The sequence below is a fragment of the Dama dama genome, chromosome 17 (assembly GCF_033118175.1).
Source record: "Dama dama isolate Ldn47 chromosome 17, ASM3311817v1, whole genome shotgun sequence".
NCBI lineage: Eukaryota > Metazoa > Chordata > Mammalia > Artiodactyla > Cervidae > Dama > Dama dama.
In genome coordinates, this window is record NC_083697.1 from 41,510,344 (window position 1) to 41,529,343 (window position 19,000).

Sequence of the window (19,000 nt, forward strand, 5' to 3'; positions counted from 1 at the left end):
ACAGTCCTCATGAAGGACTGTCAGAGCTTCTAAAATCTCAAATCAATCACAACAAACCTCCCTATATATGGCTGAACCTAATTAATGTAAACAGTCTCCTGTGACATTTCTTTTGTTCTGATTTCCTACTGATCTTTGTTAGTTTAGTTTGATATATTAAGTCTTCTGCTAACTGCTATTTTATCTGCTTTCGTTGAGATATTTTATTACTTCAGTGAATGAGGCCAATATTAGTAACAGATTCTATGAACAAAGCCACTATGTATGTTATTTTATTAGCAGGCCTGGAGCAAAGAAATTACAATTCCTTTCCCATTTCCTTTTATAATTCAAACTAAGATGTCTTAAATATGCCTGCATATCCCATTGTGCCTAGCAGTAGATGGTCAGGAAAAGACTTCTAAATTGGATTAAGCTTCCAGTTTTCACTGAAATACATTATGACTGTATCTCAGCTGAATCTAGTCACTTGCATCTCTTTTAACTCACCTCCCTTTAAAATGTAGCTACATGAGGGATCTGCTGAGCACACTTCTGAAACTCACTACTCCTGCAACTCAATAACCGTAGCTAACACTCAGAGAACTTATTCTGAGCCAGGTCCTTTTCTAAGTCTCTATGACTTTAAAATCCATTTATTAACTCATGTACTCCTCACAAAAACTCCTGCAGGCAGGTATTATTCCTATCTTACAGATGGGTTAAGTAATTTTCCCATGGTCCCTCAGCAGTGTAGGCTGTTTCTCAGGTTTGATTTAACGTCAACCCATTGTTCATGTGATGGTCCCACAAATGAAATGTTTGCTTATATTCCCAGATTAGTTCTTACAGAAAAATTTGCTATATGAAAGCAAATGATGTACTGGGAAGCTTTAGAGTGTTTTATCAAATAGCTTATTAAAAACTACTGACATATCTCTACTAATAAAGGATCAAAATGACAGATTATACAATTTAACCCTCACTCTCTTCTAACAGCAGTGATTTGGAAAATGAAATCTATTTATCTGGAAGAGTGATGGCACTCTTTCCACAACTATGAAGGAATGCTCCCTACTGTCACATGAAATGAAAGTGAAGCACAAGCCCTTTCCCTGAGGATGTTTTAACCTGATTTTCTTCTTCCTTCATTACACTCAGAGACAGCTAATCTGAACTGCTGATTGTCCAAATACTGTCGGTATAGAATGCCGTATTTCAGGCTTTAAACTATTTTCCTTAAGTTCTCTGCTTTCACAGTGAAATACATGTACTTCAAGCATAATCTTTGCTGAGTTCTACAATTTTCAGCAGGTAGAAAAAATCATAGAAATGGAAACTTACTCCCCCCTCCCACAATGTATTTCAGTTTGGAAACTGAAGTTCAGAGAAAGTCATAAAAATTCAACTTAAGAAAGATTTATTGATTGCCTATAGTGTGCATGGTCCTCTATTAGACAATGACATTCAGGCACAAAACAGACACAGGCGCCCTGGCCTCAGGTACCTTATGATCTAAATTAGTACAATACAGATTAGGAACAGTAGACAGACAAGGTACATGTCAACTTCCTAGAATCGACATTCAAGTGCAGTAATTTACGTAATCCAAAATGGCATCTAATTTTAAAGTCATTTATAAAATGCATTTGGCTTTGAAATCCACAGCACTTCAAAAAAGAAATTAAGTTCCACTGCAGATAGTCACAAAGATGCAAATACACTGAAACTCTTAAGAGCATTATTAATGACTTTTGTTATTCTGGATCTTCTGTTTTCTTCTTATTATGGTTCGAAGCCTTCGCAATACCAGTTTATCAGACAGAAGCATGTCATCTTGTTGTTCTAGATAATCCAGTAAATTTTCGGTCCATTCAAGTGCAGCTTTATGGCTAATATGCTTCTCTGGATTCAATTCTGTTTTTCTAGTCTTACTGGAAGGCTTGGTCTCGGCAGGCCTGGCCTGGTCCTCCACACGTTCACTGTCAGTTAGGACCTGACAGCTTGAATCATTACTCCGAGAGTCAAACCACTGATCAATATTTTCAAGGTCAACATGTTCACAGTCTTCTGTGTTCTGTAAAACTGTTGCTAAGTTAGCTGCTAAAATGGCTCCTTCATCAATGTTCATGCCTGAATTCTCTTCAGTGCCAGGGAAAAGTTTTTTCCATGCTTTGGTTATGGTACTTGACTTTACCATGTTCCAAGCTCTTGACACTTCATAAATTGCATCTAACACTGTCAAATTCTTCCAGAACATTCTAGGGTCAATTCCTTCATCCATGTATTTCTGGAGAAGTCCTGCTCGGTAGTATCTTTTTACTGTGGCTAGAACTCCTTGGCTCATAGGTTGAATGAGACTTGTGACATTTGGTGGTAAATATTTCACAATTATTCTGCCGTCATCTGAACTCAACAATTCTTCACTTGGATGCGCTGGAGGAAAGTCCAAAAGGAGCACTGCTTTTTCTAGAAGCCCCTTGGATTTCAAATGCTTCTGTACCTGTGGCACAAAATATTTTTCAAACCACTGTCTGAAAACAGAATGTTCTATCCATGCACTTTTTTGACTGAAATAAGTAACAGGAAGGTTTGAAAGGTCAGCTCCTTTGAATGCACGAGGTTTTTTCGCTTTTCCCACAACACAAAGATTAAGTTTGTGTAAACCAGTGGCATTTGCACAACACATAATAATGATTCTCTCTCTGCTTGATCGATAACCAGAAGAACTCTGCTCAGTTTCAAGAGCTAATGTCCTTGATGGTAAGCATTTCCAGAACAATCCAGTTTGATCAGCACCATAAATTTGTTCTGGTTGTAGACTCTCTCTCTCAACGAATTCCTGAAAGTTACCACAAAACTCACTGGCAGCAGTTTCGTCTCCTTTTAATTTTGTTCCTTTACCAGCAGCCTTTGGAATACCATGGCGCTGCTTGAATCTAGTCAGCCAGCCAGAGGATGCATTAAAATCACCTTCCATCCCCAGAGCATCAAAAAAAAATTTGGCTTGTTTTGCACAAATCGTTCCCGACACTGGAATTCCATCTGTTTTCTGTTGGTTGAACCACTCTATCATAACTCTGTCAAGTTCTTCATATGTGGACGACTTCATAGATTTACGTTTGGATACCCCACTTGTAGGATCTGAACTGTTGGCATAGTTTATTATCCTTTCTTTGTTCTTTTTAATATCACGAACTGTGGATTCACCAATTCCATATACCACAGAAAGTTTTTTGAAAGAGATGCCCTCCTCCAGTTTCTTAATAATGTCAAGCTTGTCCTTAATTGTCAACACCACACGCTTTCGTTTCCCCAACATTGTATCTAATATTTTAAAAGGATTACTACAACAAGATCTTTAACAAGTTAGATTTGGACACAATGAGATTTAAAAAATGGTGTTTTAAGATCCCTTTCCTGCCCCACTAGGATCTAGATGGACAGTGTGTTGGCCAATTTTCAGGCCAAGCCTATGTGACTCTCTTCACTTGGCTCTTTTAAAATTTACAAACTTAAAACAACAAAGACTAGCTCCAATTAATCCTATCCTGTATCTCGCTTCTCCCAAATTTAAGATCTTTTCATGAACTGTGATCTCAATGGTGATGACAATCCCTACTGTATTAGCAAGGTCTCTCAAACAGTCCTACTGTGTACTTAATTGTTTTTGCCATCCTATGGGCGAGGCTCTATGTTAAAGGAACTAAGACACTGGTGGATGTATTTGGAGAAACGTGCTGGGGAACAAAGTTTTTCAGACAGGACTTGCAAACTTAATAGGAAATTATAATGGGAAAACTCACCCCCTGACTGCTGTCCTTGTCAGGCAGGGCATTGTATGGAATGCTGCCTCCCCGGGCAAGGACTGCTACAGGTTACGCAAGAGAGCGATTATGGAAATCATAGGCAAGCAGAAGGCAAGTTGAACAGAAGTGAGCAGTGCAAACAAGGGTGAGAGTGGAGAAGCAAGAAACTTTGTACTTTAAAACACAAGCTTCTACCTAATGTCTTTGGCAACTGAAAAGGGAAAAGGCTGACCAGAAGTAGTGTCACATGATTAAAGAAAGCATTAAAAAAAAAAAAAAAAAAACTTCATTGGCACAAATCAGGACTCATGGCAGAGAGTATGGGGTGGAAGGCTCAGTGAAGATGTTACAATAATCCTGTGAAAGATGATCCTCGATGGGCCAACAGAAGCAGTTCTTGTCGGGGGCTGTATAGGCACTCCAAAGCCTCCGAAAACCTAAAGGAAAATACCAAAAACATTTTTCGTTCAATATCAGGGTCTGTGGCATTACCCACACCTATCCTGCAACTGTGTTGAGAAAATTAACGCCTCCTATGAATGTGATGGCTAAATACAACAAACACTGCTTTGGGGCATTACACACACAGTGTCAAGGAGCCGGACCTGAATTGCCTACCTCCTGAAATTAAGAGGTCAGAGAGCAGCCGTGTTAGCGAGGGCCTTTCCCCGCAGAAACGCGGGACGTCTTTGCTCACGGAGAGGGAGCCCGGATTCCTCCGTGGACGCCAGCAACCAGGATGTCACCACCGAAGCCAGCCAGCGAGGGAGCGGGCGCTTGGCCCGGGGGACACCAGTCCGCGGGCCGGGGGCATCGCTCTCTCCTGACTTCGCGGCGACCAGACCAATCTGAGAGCAAATGGAGTCTCCCGAGGGAGGCTGACACCGTCGGCGCGGCGGCGGCAAGCAGCGAGCGTCGCCGCCGGAGCCGGAAGGCGGGGGATTAGGGGGCACGCGCGCGCCCCCGCAGGAACGTTGTGTCGGCGAGGGGGCGGGGCCTGCGCGGGCGAGCGCGCGCGGCCTGGGGGCGGGGTCTCAGGCGAGCGGGTGGGAGGAGGCGGGCCCAGCCTCCTTGGAGACTCCGGGCGCCGCGTGGGTTCTGCTAAGGGCCGGGTTGCTCCAACCTGCAGACTGCTTCGCCCGCCAGCAGGGAGCGGTGCAAGCTCACCTTGTCTTAGCCCTTTTCCCAGTGTCCCGGCTCTGTGGGCGAGGCTTCCCCCTACTCTTACGGGGAATAAAAATCGCACCCTCGGAGGGCTCGCGGGAAAGCTGCGCCGCCTCGGGTGCCTTGAGCGGGATGCGAATGGGGCAGGGCGAGCGCACGTGGAGCTTGTTTACAAATAGCTGCCCGGGCGTCCGCGTCTCGCAGCGCAGACTCCCGGGAGTCCCCAGCCCGCCCGCCAGGACAGGACGAACCGGAGCAAGAATCCCGAGTCAAGGTATAAGCGGGGGGACACGGCTGCTGGCCGAAGGCAGGGAGGCTGGCTCCCCGTGGGGAAAGGGGTCAGGCGAGGACGTAGGGCTTAGCTCTGCAACGTCCATCCGAGCGAGCCCCGGAGAGGTAGGGGCGCCGCCGAGGGCCGTCAAACTGCGTATCGGGTCTCCTTCCTGCTGGGTTGCTCGTGGGTGAAGTCTGAGTCTCTGTAGAAGAGACTGTGCGAAGCTGACGGAGCCCGGGAGACGCGAGAGCCTCTGGGAAGCTCCCTTGTGAATTTCATGCCGCTCCCTTCACTCTCTCTGCTTCTAGGTAGTAGTAAGGGAATTGCAATTTAACAAAGACTCCCTTGGTTGGTTTGAATCCGAGATACACTACGTTTCTATTTGGGCGTTTTAAATGGATCAGTTGCGGGCACCTGTGCCCTTATAACCGCTGCGAGAGACCGTGCCTTGCCGGCGTTGCCGGACTCGCTTCCCCGCAGGGCCGGGAGCCTTCCCTAGAGAAGCGAGCGGCTGCACAGTCCTGCGTGGCACCTGTTTACCGAGGGCACGCCTGTAGTCTGTCCTTTATTACTCTTTTTTTGTTCAATTTGAAAAAAATGCAAGAGTCTTTTAGTTAAGCCTCTCGAATTTCTGAACATAAATGCCTAACCTTTTTCGTTAACATAAGGTAGCATAGTAATTAGTCATTTATTTGCAAAGGCTACTTTGTTGCCAGAATGTTTCAAAAGGGAACTGACCTGAGCAGCCTTACAGCGGAGATGATTTTAAGGCTTCTGACTCTCTGACTTCCTTGCCCAAACGGCTCATTTTCTCCTTCCTCAAAATCACAGCTTTGCCCTATCTGACGTGTTGGAGAATCTTTGATCCCCTAGTTATACTGAAGTTGTAAGTGGTTTTTGACAAATGTCTGCTTTTCCTTCCCCTCCCTACATCAACCAGTCAGTCTTGGTCCAGTATAGTGAATAAAGTGAAACTTGGTGCTAGTTTAGTATCATTTTTAAAAGTTTGCCTCTTTTCTGTGATAGTCGTGGCAGAGGTGTTTTAGTCTCTAAGTTGTGTCCGACTCTTGCAACCCCATGGACTAGACTAGCCTGCCAGGTTTCTCTGTCCATGGGATCCTCCAGGGAAGAATGCTGGAGTGGGTTGCCATTTCCTTCTCCAGGGATAGTTAATAAGAAGCGTGAAAACAGGTGTATCTGAGGTATGAAACAACATTCATTACTCAGAAGGAAAGGGAGCTGACATTACATGTAGCCAGAAGTGAGCCTGGTTTTCCCCCCTCACAGCCTACTGGTCCCCTAATATTTAAATAAAATGAACTCTGCCTCTTAACCTCTATCCTGCTCTCTCTGGGGTTTCAGTTCCTTCCAGACACCACTTGGATCTTCTCTGTTTCTGCTGAATTCTCCAGTTTGCTGTTGTCTTATCTCTTATAACTGTTCCCTTTTCATCACCTTGTATAAGTTCAAATTTGGAACATAGCCCACATTTCTGGTTTTCCTCAGAACACTACTTCGTAGGAGATGGTTGTCTGCCCAAGACAGCTTTAGACAAGATTTTTTTCATCTAACAGACTTGTTCCTTTTTGTTGGGGAGAGAGGTCACTAATTGTAGTAGATACATCAATACATTAGCTACAAGAGTAGGGAGACCTTAAAATAGAATGTATGTTAGCCTTGTTTTATTAAGAGACTGGCTGGCCACAGGGAACTTCTTACTGCCAGTTCTTTCCATTGAGTGTCACAGCCTTGCTCTGTCTTGCTGTGTCGTCCTTCCCGTTTCTCTCCAGCGTTTTTCTGTCTCAAGCTCCCTTCTGTCCTCTTGTTGTAGTAATCCTTTTAAAATATTAGATACAATGTTGGGGAAACGAAAGCCTGTGGTGTTGACAATTAAGGACAAGCTTGACATTATCAAGAAACTGGAGGAGCGCATCTCTTTCAAAAAACTTTCTGTGGTATATGGAATTGGTGAATCCACAGTTCGTGAAATATTACAATTCTTCTTCCTTTATTACACAGAGCAATTTTATATTTGTATCTGTTTTCCAGTTGTCCCTTACCCTGATCAAAAGACTCTTTACTCCTTGTGGAATTTTGCCATGAGTATTTCTTTCCTTCTGCATATATGCAGTCTCTCCTAAATCCTTCTAATAGTACTTCTAATAGTAAAGTTTATGTTACCTCTGTTTTATGTACAAGGATGCAAAGCCTAAAGAAATGTATGAATGTATCAAATGTAGGTTGTTGAATGGAGATTAATCTGACTCTGAAGTGTGTTCTGCCCACACTGTCACACCTGAAGTATTAACTCAAGCACATGAAAAGAGGAAAGTATCCTTGTGAGGTTTTTGTTTTTGTTTTTGAAAAATTAAAGTCTCGGTTTATTAAAATGAAACTTTTGACAATAACCTACCAAAAAGGCATTCTTGCTTGAGAGTACTTCTAAGTCTGCAACTGAGTTCATCAGACACAGCATTTGGTTTATGGAATGTGGGTTTTCTTAAAACTACTCCAAATCACCTGAAAGTGGCTTATGTTTCTGACCATTTACAAGCCCTAAATTTATTCTTTATGCATAATAGTATTGCAGTAGAATAGGAAATCTCTAGAATAAATTCTTGATTTTATAGGAATTGCATTTTAGGTTTCCATTTAGTTCATCACTAACCTTATGCACTTGAAGTTTTTGTTAAGATACCTGAAATTAACTACTCCAGTAAGCTTAGGATGAAGACATGTTAACATCATTCCATATGTATTAAACTGATTTAATATAAAGTCGTTATTTCTTTGTTAATTGAAAATCTTACTGCCAATGGGAAATCTGTCACTTAAAAAAAATATACTGTTACCTATTTTAAGGGACATAAAATATTAAGGGGAATTTTCAGCTGAAAAATAATTCGGGGGTGTGTTTTAGTGCTAACAAGCTGTAAAACAAGCTCTAGCTGGGAGTCAGGTAGAACTTATTATAGGATTTGGGTAAGGTGATTTTTAGAGAGGTTTAAAGAAAGTGAAGAGTCTGTTCTTGGTTGGGTGCTATTAGAAAGCAGAGGCAATTTGGCTATTAGGCATCTTCATTTTTACTCCAGAAGCCAGAGGAACAGGCTAGAGTCCTCATTGGAGAAGAAGCAGTCATCAATAAAATGAAAGTTTGTACTATGAAGTCTCTTTTAGCTGTAAAGTTATTTTACTGTATATTGTAGATGAAAGCTTAAATTATTCATTTTTATTATAAAAGTTTTCTTTTAAATAGTTAAAGGTGGGAACACTTTCCCACTTAAATTTCTTGACATAAGTGTGAGGTCAGATTGCTCATTGGAAAGTCCTTTTCCTTTAAAAAAAGAAAAGATTATGATATTGAAAGGTGGCTTATACTCGTGTTGTATAGATGCTCAGTAGGCTTTTAGGACTTCCCTTGTGGCTCAGCTTGTAAAGAAGCTGCCAGCAATGCGGGAGACCTGGGTTCTATCCCTGGGTTGGCAAGGTCCCCTGGAGAAGGGAAAGGCTATCCACTCCAGTATTCTGGCCTGGAGAATTCCATGGACTGTATAGGGGTCACTGTATAGGCCATGGGGTCACAAAGAGTCAGACATGACTGAGCGACTTTCGCTTTCAAGGGGCTTTTAAACTTAATTTTATTTTCCATGTTTCTTGGTTGGCTGGCGGTAGATTTTTAGCTGATTGGCAGTATAGGCACAGATAAGAGAATGAGTTCCTGGGAGGGTAGAAAAGATTTAATAGGGTCAGAAGAGAGAAAATTGCTGGTGGAAATGTTAAGAGTTATGAAAGTGTGTGGATATAAATTGAAGAACCAGTGAATTGCTGATTGATGTCAGCAATGTGGGTGGGGAATTTGAGTGAAATTACATACTGCCCACCTTCCGTTTCCAAATTTGCCCAGTGTCCAGCTGGTCTCTAAAGGAGCCCACAGTTCTGTCAGGTGGATCAAATCAGGTTTATTGAGAGCCTCAGGTGCCTCCCTCTCCCTTTCCCTGGCAAATGAAGCTTCACGATTTCAGGCTCCTCATTCTTCTTTAGCCTACAAAGTCTTCTTCTTCTATTAATCTGTACATCTTTCAAGTTCTAGTTTGTCCCCAAAGCTGAGTTTTTCAAGGTTTCTCAGACCTTATGGATGAGAATCACCTGGGGTGTGACTTATAGATTCTGGCGCCCACTCCAAGGATGAAGCTCAGGAATCCTTATTTTCAGTGAGCATCACAAGTGATTGTAATAGGCTAAAGATTGAAAGCCTTATACATTGGCAACCACTGTGAATGAGATTCCTCTCTTAAAACATTCTTTTGGGAGAGTTTTTCTTTTCCCTTCCCCTCCTACCTTCTTAAATTATATGCAATATTTGAAGGAAAACATAAAATACAGAAAAACAAAAAGGGAAACAATCATACCAATATTCAGAAATAACTACACTTAATATTTTGGTGTGTATCCATCCTCTTTCATCAGTATAATTATTATATATGTAATGTGTATATGCATATTTCAGTAAAAATTTGAAGTTATGTACATAAAATTGTATACATGTGTTTATTAATACATTATAAATATTTTAGATATTGTTGATTCTAATCAACCAAATACTGTCAGAAACACATCTTTGCCCTGTTGGGCTTACTACTGCACAGAGTCTCAGAAAAGAGGGAGTCAGGTAGGGCTTATTATAGGATTTGGGTAAGGTGATTTTTAAAGGTTTAAAGGAAGTGAAGGGTCTGTTCTTGGATGGGTGCTGTTAGAAAGCAGAGGCAATTTGGCTATTAGGCATCTTAATTTTTACTCCAGAAGCCAGAGGAACTGGCTAGAGTCCTTGGAGAAGAAGCACTAGTCACTCTTGCTAACCTGGAGAGGAGGATGTTTGGTCATTTTTGTGGTAACATAGCTTTCCCCTTCTTGTCCTGGTTAGATTTTCTGTTCAGGCAGGATTAAAGAGTAATCTTGTTTTTGTCTTGTTTGATTGCAGTCATGGAGAATCCTTCTCTAATGTCTATGAAATTAATTACATTCCTCAGGGTAACACCATATTTACCTTGTTCAGAGCTTTCAACACATACTCAAAGGCTCCAAGATTCAAAAAAGTTTAAATAATAATTATTAATTCATTCAACCTTGAAGCTATCCCTAATGCAACTGGGTAGTCATTGTAGTTCAACCTGATGAGATTCCCTTATGCTTGAAGATGATAGTTATTAACGCCTTGTGATGGTGTTCGTGAAACTCAGTTTTGATCAATTTTAGAAGTTTTTGTCACCCAAAAAGAATACCCCCTTTCCCTCCATCCCTCTATCCTCTTCCTCAGCCCTTGGCAACCACTCATCTTTATGGATTTGCCTATTCTAGGTGTTTCATGTAAATGGAATCATACAGTTTGTGTCCTTTGTGACTGGCTGCTTTTCGTTTAACCAAATGTTTACAAGTTTAGTCCTGTTGTAGCATGCACCACTGCATCAATTTATTACTGAATAATTGTCATATGGATACACTATGTTTCATCTGTCTATCAGTTGATGGGCATTTAGGTTATTTCCACTGTTTGACTATTATGAATAATGATGTTGTGAACCTCCCAAGTACAAGTTTTTGTGTGGACATATGTATTCATTCCTCTGAGGTGTACCACAGATTGGAGTTGCTAGTTCATGCGGTAACTTTATGTATAACCCTTTGAGGAGCTATTTTCTAAAGCAACTCACCATCTTATAGTATGTGAGGACTCAATCTTATTCAGACTACTCTAACAAAATACCACAGATCAGGTAGCTTGTACACAACAGAAAGTTATTTCTCACAGTTCTGGAGGCTGACAGGTCTTGAACCTTGGTGCCAGCAGATTTGGCCTGATGGCTGGTTACGACCGACTTCCTGGTTGACAGATGCCTTCTTGTCCTGTCCCCACTTGGTGGAAGGGGTGTGGGATCTCTGTGGGTCTTTTCTGTTATGAACCTATTAATGAAGGCTCCACCCTCATAACCTAAGCACACCCCAAAGGTCTTGCCACCTCAGGCTGTCATATTGGGCATTAGGATTTCAGTGTAGGAATTTTGAAGGGACGTGGACCGTCAGACCACAGCAGGCCCCAGTATCTCCACATCTTCACCAACACTTGTTACTGTCTTTTCTATTCACAGCATCCCAGCAGGTGTAAAGTGGTATCCACTTGTGGTTTTTGCCTTTCCCTGATGGCTCATTGGAGCATCACTTGATGGGCTTATTTACCAATTGCATATCTTTTTTTTTTTTTGCAGCGCCATCTATTTCAGATCCTTAGTTCAGTTTTTCATTAAATCATAATAGAGTTACAATATTAAGTTTAAAGTATTACAATTTACTGTTCTTTCACTGGCTTTCTTGGTTGTTCTTAGTTGCTCAGTCATGTCTGACTCTCTGGGAGTCCATGGACTGTAGCCCTCCAGGCTCCTCTGTCCACGGGATTCCTCAGGCAAGAATACTGGAGTGGGTTGCCATGCCCTTCTCCAGGGGATCTTCCCAACCCAGGAATCGAACCCAGGTCTCCAGAATTGCAGGTGGATTCTTTACCATCTGAGTCCCCAGAGAAGCCCATGAATACTGGAGTGGGTAGCCTATCCCTTCTCCAGGGGATCTTCCTGACCCAAGAATCGAACCTGGATCTCCTGCATTGCAGGTGGATTCTTTCCTAGCTGAGCTACCAAGGAAGCCTGGCTTTCCTAGAGGGGAGACATAAAGAACTTGCTGAGGAACATCTCTATAATTAGCCCAACTGGTGTGGACAATATTTCTCATGATATGCAGTCTCTTAAGGATTCTTGTGATAAATTCTGGCTATCTAGTCAGAAGAGAAAATTATGACTTCTGGATGAAATTAAGCTTCCTTTTATCTAACACAAGAACTAGATATGTCCATTTCAGCGCTGACTTGAACAAATCTATGAGCTTTGGTTTGTGCTAAATTGCTATAGCTAGCTCCTTTTGAATTTCTGGTCTTTTTCTTTCTCTTATTCATTCATTGTGTTCTTTTTAGTTTTAATGGTAACTCTTTCTAAATTACAGTTATCTCAAACATTGTTTTCAAAGCATGTAAACAATAAAATTAAGAGATAAGACAGGCAGTACATCTTAGTGGTAAACCTTATGTGTTCTGGAAACAGTCTCTGGTTTGCCACCTACCAGTCCTGGAATCTCCAGCTGGTTATGTATAGGTTCTTTCACATATGGAAAATAAGACAAAAAATCATACTGACTTTGATTTTGTTGTAAGCATGAACTGAAATAGAAATTGCTTTGCAGAGTATCACACTCTGCACTAAGTATAAATACTAGTTGTGATTTTATTAGTTCTTAAATCTTTTGACTAGAAGGTAATACTTGCACTCTCTCAACTTCTTAAGAAAAGAGACTTTGAAAGAAACTAAAAAACAGCAACAGTGCAAAAGGCCAAATTAATCCATACACATATAATGATATTGTGAAATATTTGCAAGAGTGGATTGTGTATCTATGGTTGTCATAAGGTGATTCACAAAACTACTATTCATGAAAATTCTCATGAATCTAAACAGTTGCACATTTTCTTTCTTTGATTTAACCCTATTGAATAAATCTAAGCATATACTACATTTGGGGCAGATTTTTAGCCTGATTTTAGTTATCTGAAGGGTATGGTAAACATATACTAATAAAATATGGGTATGGTGCAATTGACAGTCTTCAAAGACTCATCCTTTTGGAGATATGTTTAAAATATGCTTTATTATTATCTTTTTCTCCTTTGTAAAATAGTGGTGGAGTCTAACTCTGCCCTTCCTATTTGTATTTATTTTATCTCTCAACTTAAACCCTGACACTAAAATTCTGAAAGGTGGTGGTAGTTGATAATTATCTCTTTTCCTTGGCTTTTCATATTTTTCCTTTTTTGCTTTGCTTCATATGGGTTTGTATTCACATATATCAATTTATGTGTGTGTGTGTGTATGTATATATTTTCCCCTACCTTTTCTTTTTATAATGATGCTTGTAGATCTCACAAATTTCTATTTCCCCTTTTTTCTTTATCTTCTACATTGTGTTCTTTTCCTTTGGGGATGTAATAGTGGAACTAGCTAACAATTTGGAAAGCCCCTGTCAACAGTGTGCTGAATTGATGTGCAATTACATGATTGCTTCTTTTAGAAAAAATTTATGGATTTATTAAATCTATCATTATAATGCTGACTGGACTTTTAAAAATTTCTCACTTCAATTGGTAGTTTGTTTCCAGTCATGTTAAAAAGAAACAGACTGATAAATTTAACAATAATCTCTGTTACCATAACACAGGAATTATTTTGCACTGACCTTGTTCTGAAGTTGTTGGAATTTTTTTTGGTAACCAATAGATGACTTTAATTTATTATTGCTACAGTCCCTGAAGAGCAAGTTTTTAGGTAGTTTTTTCTGACGTACTTTTCACATGCAGTATTGAGACTTCAACTAACTAACTTTCCTCCCTCCCTCCCTTCCTTACACTTTTTGTCTTTTTACTTTTGAGTTGAAGGATTCCCTTTTGCATATTTTGAGAGTCCTTGCACATGACTATGGAATTGATTTTTCTCAGTTCAGTTGCTCAGTCATGTCCAACTCTTTGCAACCCCATGGACTGCAGCATGCCAGGCTTCTGTGTCCATCACCAGCTCCCAGAGCTTACTCAAACTCATGTCCATCAAGGTGGTGATGCCATCCAACCATCTCATCCCCTGTCATTCCCTTCTCCTCCCACCTTCAATCTTTCTCAGCATCAGGGTCTTTCCCAATAAGTCAGTTCTTCGCAGCAAGTGGCCAAAATATTGGAGTTTCAGCTTCAGCATCAGTCCTTCCAGTGAATATTCAGGACTGATCTCCTTTAGGATGGACTGCTTGGATCTCCTTGCAGTCCAAGGGACTCTCAAGTCTTCTCCAAAAGCATCAATTCTTCGGCACACAGCTTTCATTATAGTCCAACTCTCACATCCACACATGACACTGGAAAAACCATAGCTTTGACTAGACGGACCTTTGTTGGCAAAGTAATGTCTCTGCTTTTTAATATGCTGTCTAGGTTCGTCATAGCTTTTCTTTCAAGAAGCAAGTATCTTTTAATTTCATGGCTGCGATCACCATCTGCAGTGATTTATCTCAGGCTACAGCAGTTAATTGCTTGACCACTAGGCATTTTGTGCTCAGTCACTAAATTATGTCCAACTCTTTGTGACCCCGTGGACTATAGCCCGCCAGGCTCTTTTGTCCATGGGATTCTCCAGGCAAAAATACCGGAGTGAGTTGCCCTTTCCTCCTCCTGGGGATCTTCCCAACCCAGGGACTGAACCCACGTCTCTTTAAGTCTTCTGCATTGGCAGGTGGGGTTTTTTTTTTTTTTTTAAATCACTAGTGCCACCTGGGAAGTCCACTAGGCATTTTACCATATTCGAGTGAAGGGGAACACACACTGTTATATATAAAGTAGGGATTTAATAGCAATTCATATCTGTAAATAGTGATTAATTTATTTGTTGTGGTTATTTTAGTCACTAAGTTGTGTCTCATTCTTCTGTGTCCCCATGGACTTAACCTGCCAAGCTCCTCTGTCCATGGGATTTCCCAGGCAAAAATATTGGTTGCCATTTCCTTCTCCAGAGGATCTTCTTAACCCAGGGATCGAACCGGCGTCTCCTGCATTGGCAGATTTTTAACCTCTAAGCCACCCAGGAAGCCAAAACAAACAAATAGAGCTATAATAATGTGAGATATTCCTACTGAACAGTTAGCTGCCACATGAATATACAATAATCTTATACTAATGCTCTTTCCATCTTTCCTAACAGTCCATAACAGTCTAGCATATTCATGCATTTTAATGCTTTACAATTATAAATTATAGCCATAAAAAGTCCACCATTTGCAATGATGTTTTCTTGTAATCACTTTATTGTTAAATAAATAAGTGACATTTTGAGTTTCGATTCTGTTTGTACATCTTTCCAGCAGTGGTTGGGCGAGTAATTTGATTTCTGAGTTTTGAATATTTTTTCATTATAAAATGGGAATGATGATATTTGCATCCTATGTTTTTTTTAATGTTGATTGAATGAGATAATACAGGTAAATGTGCTTAGTAATTTTTTTAAATCTCTTTTGCTTTAGTATTTCTCAGTTGGAATATTGGTTCACTGTTTATTCCTTGTAATTAACAATGATGTTCATAATACACCTTTACTCTTAGTCTTGTCACAACTGGAAATCATATGTGTTCTAAAAAGGGATTTACTGATTGTAATTTATTGCATTTGTGAGAACACTAATCTCAGAGAAGCTTGGGTTTGAAATGTAGCTTGTCCATTGTTGGCTGTGTAAGTCTGAACCTTTGTTGATCTTCAGTCTCTCATTTGATAAACATGAACATTACCTACATTGTGGAATTGTTGCAGTAACTAAATGAGAGCATATATGAAAGACTCTGGCAATAAACAAACATTAGTGATTGTTGTGGAGAAGGCAATGGCACCCTACCCCAGTACTCTTGCCTGGAAAATCCCATGGACGGAGGAGCCTGGTGGGCTGCAGCCCATGGGGTCACTGAGTCGGACACAACTGAAGTGACTTAGCAGCAGCAGCAGTGATGGTTTCCTATACCCCTTCACAAGTTAAAACAACCTTTAATTCTAGTTCTGGGAATTATTATTCAGTTAATATTTTCTTATTAGCTCATGATTTATTTTTTTACTTTTCTAGATTTTTTAAAATATTTGTTTAAACCACGTTATTTATTATAGTCTCACAATGAGTTAGGTACTGTGCTGGTCACAGGTCATATATTTTAAAACATTTTTAATAAAAAATGTTTAGGTAACTAAATTCTTATTTTTAAAAAATCAGAAGTAACTGCTTTAAGGATTTTAACTTAATGGTTAAGATTTGAAAAATTCAGTGGACTCTTCCTGATTGAGGTTGAAAATGAGGAACTCAGATATTAAAGGCCACAAACATATTTTCCATAAGCACTGTACTCCTTGTTTCTTCTGTTAGAGATTTTATATGCTTGCAGATATAATTATAGAATATAATTTTATGTTCTAATTTTTTATAAAAATATTTTTCCACTGGTCTTGAGGTATAAACGATGTAAACATTGTATAAGTTTAAAGTACACAACTTGATGACTTGATTTAGGGGTATATTGTCGAATGATCGCCACAATAAGTTGAGTTACATCATCACCTCACATAGTTGCATTTTTTTTTTTCTTGTGATGAGAACTTTTAAGATCTACTCTCTAGAAACTTTCAAATATACAACAATATTATTAGCTAAAGTTGCCATGCTATGTATTACATCCCCAGGACTGACTTATCTCACAACTGGAAGTTTGCACCTTTTAACTACCTGTTTACTTCATCACATATTTATTATTCTTGACTCTTTTTTACTCCTTCAGATCTCTGAACTTTTTCTCTGAAATCCCTTAGAAGCTGTATTTATGTTCACACTTTTCAGTTCTTTGTCTGATGACTCTCACGTAATCCCTATTTCTTTTAACTTTTCAATGATCCCAGAGTGCTTGCAGGGGCAACCCAAGATTTCACTACACATTTAATACATTAATTGTGCAAATATTTATGTTATGAAACTTACCAGGAAATTGAATAAGATAATGCCTTATCCCTCAAGGAGTTCTCAATCTAGAAAAATAGGTTTGCAAACAAGAGCAATGCCATGTGTAAATATTATACTACTGGTTGAAATCAGACATAAGTCCTCCAAAGGGATAACTTTAATCAGGGATGCTAATGACACCTGGTGCCAGGCATTGAAGTGTGTGTGTTACTTCCCCAAGTGGAAAGAGGAGACAAGGACATTCTGGTGAATACAGGATCTGGTGAACAGAGGTTCTGAAGTAGGAAAATATAAGCCTTACTTAATTCCTGGGCAACAGTGTATTCGATTCCTATTGCTGCTGTGACAAATTACCACCAATTTAGTGACTTAACATAATTTTATTTACTGTTCAAAAGGTCAGAGGTCTGCAGTCAGTTTCACTGGGTTAAAATCAAGGTCATTCCTGTCCCTCTAGAGGCCACCTTCCTTCCTTGACTGTGGCCTCTTCCTCTCTCTGCAAGCCAGTACCTTCAAATCTGGGTACAGTTCCTCCAGCTCTGACCCTCCTGTCTTCTTATAACGACTCATGTTATTAGAGATGTCACAGTGGTAAAGAATCTGCCCACAGTGTGGGAGACCCAGGTTCAATCCCTGGGTGGGAATCCTCTGGAGAAGGGCATGGCAACCCACTCCACTATTCTGGCCTGGAGAATTCCACAGACAGAGGAGCCTGGTGGGCTACAGTCCATGGGGTTGCAGAGTTGGACATGACTGAGTGACTGACACTACTACCACTACCTTGAGATTAGGTGATGCAGGATAATCTTCCCCATCTCGAGATCCATAATTTAATTACATCTGCATAATCCTTTTGCCATGCAAGGTTACATATTCACAATGGGTATTAGGATGTGAACATGTTTGGGTGGTTATTATCCAGCCTACCACGATCAGTAGACTAGAGTTTAAGGTATATAATAGCAATAGCAATTTAAAAAAGAAAAATGGCAATTGAAAAAAAAGGAAATGGCAATCCACTCCAGTATTCTTGCCTGGAGAATTCCATGGACAGAGGAGACTGGCAGGCTACAGTCCATGGGGTCACAAAGAGTTAGAAATGACAGAGAATTTAATTTTGAAAAACCTTGAAGTTGTGTTAAGGAGTTTGGAATTTCATCTATAGGCCTGAATTTTTTATTCTTATAGAAGTTAAAAGTATTGGATACTCACTTCACTGTGCACACACTCAGAATCTGAATACAATTAGATGGATGAACACAGAACCCTTGAACCCCATCTGTGGAGCCCTTAGACCTAAAAAGAAGAAGCAGGAGAGGAACACAGTAAAACCTGTTTCAGAAATAGAGGGATGTAGTTGTACCAGAGAGATGCTGATGAGATCCACATTTAAAATATTTAAATTTTTTAAATGGTCATGGGAACAGAGAGGAAATTGATTTGAAAAACTTTTAAGAGGTAGAATATATAGGCTGTGGAGATATTTTAGGGAGGGATTAAAAGAAGCCAAGAGGAGACTGAAGCAACCTTTGAGATGTTTATGAAAATGGTCCTAGTGAAATTTTTTCCTACTTCGTGCTGACTTCTGGAGTCTACCTGAAATCAAATGCAACTTTCTGTTCAAACATGTTGTTTGCCAGCTAATTAATATCTCCTTTTAGTAGGGTCACTGTATAGCAATTAGTCCCAACTAGGACAATGATTTTTAGAACCATTTTTAAAATATTAAGTCAAACTTTAAAACATCAAGCTAAAATATGTATTTCTTTAAAGCTTCTGAGGCCAAAGGTATAATCGCTTCACTAATACAGTTACTTAAACCAAAGGTGAGAAAGAATTCAAAATTACTTTTGAAGAGAGAGAAAAAGCCTCAAGTTTCTTGTGGATCTGGATTTACACAGCAAATTTGAAGATTGAATCAACACTGGCAGTGACTCACATTATTTTCAGTGCATGGGGATGATGAAAGAAAATTCAGCACATGAGAGGAAGATAAGAAAACCCCCTTCATGGACAGTTTTTTCTTATTGCTACTTAAGGCTGTAGTAGTCCAGAAAGTCCCCCGGTAGATAGTGTGCTGGGGTGGTCAACAAAGCCCTCCTTAATTCCCATTTCATGAACTGGCCCATGGGACCTTGCCCTGGTGTTAGTGCAG

At 40.1% G+C, this 19,000-nt stretch overlaps 2 protein-coding genes across 2 annotated transcripts in view; one reads left to right on the forward strand and one right to left on the reverse strand.

Moving 5' to 3' along the window:
* Window positions 1-1,382: 1,382 nt before the first annotated feature.
* On the reverse strand, window positions 1,383-4,729 carry TIGD2 (tigger transposable element derived 2). The gene is made up of 2 exons (XM_061164399.1): window positions 4,407-4,729; window positions 1,383-4,225 (listed from the first exon to the last, which is right to left on the reverse strand). The coding sequence occupies exon 2, from the start codon at window positions 3,299-3,301 to the stop codon at window positions 1,724-1,726; it is 1,578 nt and encodes a 525-aa protein (XP_061020382.1). The 5' UTR covers window positions 3,302-4,225; window positions 4,407-4,729; the 3' UTR covers window positions 1,383-1,723.
* Window positions 4,730-5,082: 353 nt separating this feature from the next.
* The window catches only part of FAM13A (family with sequence similarity 13 member A), a 326,145-nt gene continuing 312,227 nt past the window's right edge, over window positions 5,083-19,000 (forward strand). Inside the window, exon 1 of the mRNA XM_061164408.1 lies at window positions 5,083-5,226. The gene's annotated coding sequence lies outside the window, so the exon portion shown is untranslated. The remainder of the gene's footprint in view (window positions 5,227-19,000) is intronic.